The sequence below is a fragment of the Anabrus simplex genome, chromosome 9 (genome assembly GCF_040414725.1).
Source record: "Anabrus simplex isolate iqAnaSimp1 chromosome 9, ASM4041472v1, whole genome shotgun sequence".
NCBI classification, from domain to species: domain Eukaryota; kingdom Metazoa; phylum Arthropoda; class Insecta; order Orthoptera; family Tettigoniidae; genus Anabrus; species Anabrus simplex.
The window spans coordinates 79928930-79935426 of NC_090273.1; the positions used below are offsets into that span (position 1 = coordinate 79928930).

The 6497-nt window shown below is 38.1% G+C and overlaps 2 protein-coding genes across 2 annotated transcripts; one reads left to right on the forward strand and one right to left on the reverse strand.

The window, feature by feature from the left end:
- Window positions 1–1013: 1013 nt before the first annotated feature.
- Window positions 1014–3570, reverse strand: LOC137502161 (uncharacterized). The gene is made up of 3 exons (XM_068229156.1): window positions 3454–3570; window positions 3070–3374; window positions 1014–1920 (listed from the first exon to the last, which is right to left on the reverse strand). Exons 1-3 carry the CDS (start codon window positions 3568–3570, stop codon window positions 1014–1016), a joined length of 1329 nt encoding a protein of 442 aa, XP_068085257.1.
- Window positions 3571–3652: 82 nt separating this feature from the next.
- On the forward strand, window positions 3653–5282 carry LOC136881291 (tRNA (guanine(6)-N2)-methyltransferase THUMP3). The gene has a single exon (XM_067154087.2). It carries the CDS (start codon window positions 3782–3784, stop codon window positions 5237–5239), a length of 1458 nt encoding a protein of 485 aa, XP_067010188.2. The 5' UTR covers window positions 3653–3781; the 3' UTR covers window positions 5240–5282.
- The last annotated feature ends 1215 nt before the right edge of the window (window positions 5283–6497 follow it).

Here is a 6497-nt window from a genome sequence, read left to right on the forward strand (position 1 = left end):
TCTCCTAAACGGTTTATGATATTAAGAAACGGTTTGCGCCATCAGACGCCTCATTTATCGCTCTACATGTTTGTTTCTAAACCATTTCCTCGTATCTCCCATATTAAGGGGGTAAATCAGTTCAAGTTTTGAATCGGGTGAAATTTGGGTGCATTTTTAACATTTTACATTACATTTTGCCTACTTATGTATAAGCTAGAATCATGAAATTTGGTACACATATGTCCCTTAATCGTGCCAATGTGCGCACACAACGTGATGATCCTATCATTCTTATAAGTGTGTCAAACAATAAAATATACTTGTAAAAATCACCAAATTTACGAACAATCCAGAAATACGGCCACATTTAACGTATAAGGGAGAGAGATACGACAAAATGTCACAGGACCAAAGTTGTAGATCACTCCGAATTGAAGGGACGTTGTGCCATCCGTTTTGTGATACGACTTACCGTTTAGCCAAAAAATAGCTCAAAAGGATTGTCTGCGCAGTCATTAAAATTGCCTCCATATTTCGATATCTTTGGGGTTAAAAAGTGAAAAATTTGAACACATTGGAATTTTCCCGTCGGTTAGGGACCAAAAGCTATAATTTCACCAAATTTCAATTGTCTACCTCGTCTCGCAGGTTGTGCCGCCATCTTGATTTGGGGGGATGGGGGATAAAAATGAGGAAACTTCCGAAAATTTTTAAGCCCACGGAACCTATAGGTTATCGTTTTGGATATACTATACGACTGTGTTCTTATGCTGAGCCCAAAATTTGAGCCCCCCCAGCGTGCCCCCTTCAGGGAATTTTGAGAATTTCCGATTTTTCTAGGGATCCTGGGGTCATCAGTTTCCCTCGTACCAAGTTTCAAATTTCTGAGATTTCTGGAAGTGCCTCATTAATTCACGTCTTTTTTCATTTTTAAATATTTATATATACATCGCTCCAGCCCGACTTGCTTTTATATATATAGATATCGGGAAGGTCTTCAGCCACTCACTAAGTGACGTTATCGGCATCTTTCATATGTGTTCTTGCCACGGTACTGAACCAGCTTCTGAACAGAAATAATCTTTTAACTTATCCCTTATGCAGAAAGCCTCTCTGGTCGAATTCCCACCACGAGGGGGCAAGTTTTGGAGCTGTGGATTGACAAACTCTTGGTTTGTGGAATCACTTGTTTCATTTATAAGCGTGAAAACACTGTCGTCATACTTTCTAATGAAATTGTGTAGCACACAAGTCGCTAGTATTATGTTATCAACGCTTTCCGGCTTTGATTGAATTCGTCTGTTGTAAATTCGAAATTTCTGGGTTAGAATACCGAAAGTGTTTTCAACTACCCTCCGAGCACGACTGAGTCGATAGTTGAATATTCGCTTTGTTCTGTCCAATTGTTGGCCTGGATACGGTCTCATAATATATGACTTTAAAGGGAATGCCTCGTCACCCACTATTACATGTGGTATTTCAACGGACGAACCTGGCAATTGTGTATATCCAGGAACTGATAAGGCACCTTGTTCAAAAGCTTTCCCAATATTCGAATGAGCCCAGACACCTCCATCGCTGTTCTTACCGTACGATCCAATGTCGACAGCAATGAAGTTATAGTTGGCATCTACAAGTGCTAATAAAACAACTGAAAATGTTTTCTTATAATTGAAACACTGGGAGCCACTGTTCGGCGGAGCCTGAATGACGACGTGTTTACCATCAACTGATCCCAAACAGTTCGGAAAATTCCAGCGTTCTTGGAAGTCTTTCACTGTGGCTTTCCACATTTCTTCTGTTGGATGAGGCATTACGTCATGTATCAGTGCTCTTATTATAGCTTCGCAAGTTTCTTTCACAATCTTGTGTACAGTGGAATGCCCAAGACGATAGCTGTAAGATATTGTTTTAAATGAATCTCCGGTTGCGAGGAATCTGAAACAAATACAAAAATACCTAATTTTATGAATTCACAATAAACTTATCATTATGAGTAAACACGAACGATTAAATACTTAATTATTAATTAAATTCGTACCTAATTTCAAAAGAGTAAAGGCCTAAATAATTTATTTATTTTTCCAGGTGAAAGGTGCAAAGCAAGGTGGAACAACCTAAGAGATAATTATAAGAAGTGGCTGAAAAAACTGAGAACTAAAAGTGGGGAGGCAGCAAAAACTGTAAAACGCTACAGATTTGCGGATCAATTAAGTTTCTTGGATAAATACTTCAATGAAAGAGAAACTAAGGGAAACATCAATCTGTCCGCAGATGACGATTTTGAAAGTGAAGACGAGGAAGAACATGATACTTCAAATACAGCAGAACAACCGCAATCCAAGCAGCAGCCTGTACCTCACGATGTAAACAACAAGGGTATATCTACAGGAAACATCAGTGATAAAACTGACTCCTCAACGTTTTCAACCCCTCGAAGGTATTGTAAGAAAAGGAAGCTACAGGATGAACCAACAGCATCGTCGATACTGATGAAATACATCATCGAAAAAAATTCTGCGCAGGGCTCAGCTATATCTAACCGGGCCAATGAACATCTACAACACCCCGTTGATGCCTTTTTATTTGGAATTTCGCCTATGTTGAAGTCACTGTCTCCATACTACTTGAGTTTAGCTAAATCAGAAATTTTCGCAACCGCATGTAAATATGAAATGATGATGCTGACAGAGCAAAGTACCAGCTCGACAACAGCATCTGGTGAGAGGGCATTTCAACCCTTAGAGGCACTACCAGAAAATGCGACTACAGATACTCTCAGTTCTTCATCGTGTTCAACAGTCAACAACAATGAAGATAACCTACAACTTTATTGGCAGAAGTTTGGTGAAAAATCAACTCAGTAACATGACAGTTATTTCAACGTCCAAAAACACTAATGATTTCAATTTTTTCCCTGCTGTTTTAAATACATATTTCTTAAATTCTTCCTCGTAAAGTTCACGGTATGATGTTTTACAAAATATTGTATTTTTGTTCATTTATGCTTCTACAAAATTGTTGTCATGAACACGAATGTACTTACTTCATTTTCATTTTATTTTAATATTACTTAAGTCTACTTACCGCAGGCATACAGCCAGTCTTTCCATCGGTGTAATTGCAGGTCTCCAAAACGTGTCCTTTCTTGTAATTAAAGGCTCTACCTTCTTAAACAACTCACTGAATGTATTTCTGCTCATTCTGAAATATCCGTGAAATTTTACTTCGTCGTCCTTCAAGCACTTATATAGAGTAGAAAACTCTCCTTCCTTATCCCTGCGTTTCCATATAGGATGAACCCACTGTTTCTTCCTCTCTTTCTCCTCTTCATCCAAGATTATAGCTATCATTAACAGTTCATCATCACTAAGAAAACTCATCATGGAACACTTGATTGCTGACTTATAACTGCACGGAACTGAAGTGTGAGAACAGACGTGAAATATTCATGTCGGAAAGGACGGATACGGAAACGGAGAGCGCCGTCACGTAACGGAGATGTGTGAATCGACCTTTATTCTCCGGTCTCCGCCATTCTCTTTGTAGTCTTTGCACCTCGAGGATCGAGACGGCGGTGCTTTGCATACAACACAAGTGTCTAATGTCTATTCTATCCTCTTTGGTCTCCAACGAGCTAGCAAAGATGATTTATTTTGCTGGTGTTCTTTGCATGGAAGAGGTTATGTTTTTTAAATAGGCTATCTGTGATTTGTGTAATGAAACGAGGATGTCGAGATTCTCGCGTGTACGCGCTGATTCATCTGTTATTCTTGAGTGATTCCTGTGAAGTACTGAGATGGATATCCACGAATTATTAAAAAAGGCAGACTCGAGTAAAGTGTCTATTGAAGCTACTGTCCCAACGGGATTAGAAAATGTAGGTGTAGCCGAATGTAAAGAAAAATTAGGCGAGGATATTGACATATGCAAAGACCGAGGGAGAATTTTCTTTAATATCGACATTTCTGAGATTAACAAAGTGTTTTTACTGAGATCCGTGGATAACCTATACGTGATAACTCATTCAGTCAAAAGTGTGGGTACATACTGTGGGGAAAAGGAGACTGATTTACAGTTAATTAAAAATCTTGCCACGTGCCCAGACTGGAAAGAATCTCTGTCAATCTGGAGAAAAGTTTGCAGTTTTCAGGGGATCTGCTATCCTTCACAAGAGGAATATGGACGAGCTATGGAAGAAGAGAGGATTATCAAAAGCAAGGTTGCATTGATGCTAAATTCTATGGATATGAAAGGAAGTGATAAAGATGGTAATTCAAATACTATAGCATGTGTTAAGGTTGCTAATCCCTTATCTGAGGATGATGTATCAGACGGTATTATTAAGGACACTAAGGGGTTTGCCAACCAGAAATGTGAAGCAAGGAAATGCTATCAACAAATTGACAAGAGGAATAATTCTTGCAAAGTACTAAAATATAGGGTTACTTGTTATCGAGTTGGTGATCATACATTTGGCTCTCAAGATGCTGCATACCATTTTGGTGGTCAGCTCCAGGATATGTTCAGCTGGATTGTGGATTTAGTGCATTTTGATTTGGAGATTGTGTTAAATATTAAGGGTGAGGAAGCTTATGTTGGTATTGCATTGACCAAAGAATCAATGCATCGTAGGAACATCAAGCAATTCGGCCCAACTACCCTCCGTGCTACAGTGTGTTATGGCTTGTTACATTTAGGAGAACCTAAAGTAGGTGACATTGTTATAGATCCCATGTGTGGTGGTGGTTCAATACCCATTGAAGGAGCTTTGACTTTTCCTGGTTCTTTTTATATTGGTGGAGATTTTCACCCAAAAGCAGTTTCTCGTTCATCAGTAAATGTTGATGCCTTGGTTAGTAAAAGGAAGAATACTATTGACTTATTATCGTGGGATGTTAGGAAATTACCATTAAGGGATTCATCTGTTGATGTTTTTGTGACTGATTTACCATTTGGAAAACGAAGTGGTTCAAAACAGGATAACAGAACATTGTATAAAGATGCTCTAGTAGAATTAGCAAGAGTTGTTAGGCAGGATTCAGGTCGTGCTGTACTTCTCACCCAAGATAGAAAGAATTTAACAAGAACGCTGACTCAAACCCATAAACTGTGGTCTCTGGCTAAAATTGTTGGAGTCAATATCGGTGGTTTGGATGCTGCTATTTATGTTCTGAATAGAACTTGTAATGAGGCTCTTTCTATATATAATTACATCAGCAAAGTTTTGAAACATAAAAAGAGAAAAGTATCCTAGAAGCAGTAGGCCTAGTTGTTGAAAATTAGGTAGGCTAATCTATTTTCTACTTTTCTGTAAAATGTTTGAGTAGCAAATTCATTTTTGGTGATCAATGTGATGTCCATTACATTTGAAGTAGGATATGAATGGATGTGTGATTATGAAAATATGGATTATCATCAAAATCACACAGGTCTCTTAAATGTTTCTGAGTCAGTGAGAAGTGTATTTTCTACCAAATGCAATTCTTATTGCTCAGAGCTCCAAATAAAACAGTTCTTATTCTTATTCCTTCTCCAGTTGGTATCCAACTGCAGTGGTATAATGCAAAGGTAGGGCCTATACCATCTTCAGTGAACTATGCATGGTAAATATTTTTGATTGTAATTAGTGATGCAGCATTTTGTCACCTGTAATGTGTAAGAACACCATTTAGTGTGGAATGGTCAAATGTAATGATTTTCTAACAGTCCATGCCCCAGCCATGCTGTGTTGTGAATTATTGTCTGCAACTTACGGTATATATTAGCAGCAGTTGGTAGAAATACAGAGTCCGCTCTGCAAGGATTATTACATAATATGTTAAGTTAGCTCCAATGCTGCTATTCTTACCTAGAAATGATTCTGGAGGAGAGATGTGTTCATTACGCCTGCCAGGGTTCAACCCATCCGCCCCTAGGAGTATATTTACTTTTATAACCTGAAGTATTACTCACACACTTTTTAGTGATAGATTTGTGTACGGTGGTGAGGAGTAAGGAGGGAGCTCTCCTAGTTCCGGTAATACTGCCAACTGAATGGAAATGAAATCTGAATTGAATTGATAATATGATCGATCGATATGAATTTTCTAAACCTTTATTATCTTAAGCCAGCAGCTGTGTCACACGCACATTATATAACATTTCTCGAGCGAATCTTGTTCCTATAGAGCATCCAGAGTTAAGAAAAGACTACAGGCCTTATGGGCTTGCTGTCTTCCACTGTTGCCATATTCGCTCGGTCACTGCTTGTGATATACAGTGATGACATAAAATTATGCATCGCTTGATTCAGCTGTTTCAAGACTGTGTAGTAGATATTATAATAATAATAATAATAATAGTATAAATGCCTTATCTCAATCTCCATTATCTCTGTTAATGAAATTACATTTATTAAATTTCGTTTTGCCATAACGTTTCTAAGGATATCAACCCACTGACTGTATCATTCGAAATAGAGTAAGAGTTTGAACATATAGGGATGCGAACTAAATAATAAAAGAAGCAAAGTC

What these genes read in the sequence shown, in the direction of transcription:
- LOC137502161 (XM_068229156.1), bottom strand. Translation starts at nt 3,570, where the DNA reads ATGCAAAGCACCGCCGTCTCGATCCTCGAGGTGCAAAGACTACAAAGA. An exon ending in TGACGGCGCTCTCCGTTTCC is followed by an intron (nt 3,375 to 3,453) that starts GTATCCGTCCTT and finishes TCAGCAATCAAG; the next exon opens with TGTTCCATGATGAGTTTTCT. An exon ending in AGACTGGCTGTATGCCTGCG is followed by an intron (nt 1,921 to 3,069) that starts GTAAGTAGACTT and finishes TATTTGTTTCAG; the next exon opens with ATTCCTCGCAACCGGAGATT.
- LOC136881291 (XM_067154087.2), top strand. Translation starts at nt 3,782, where the DNA reads ATGGATATCCACGAATTATTAAAAAAGGCAGACTCGAGTAAAGTGTCT.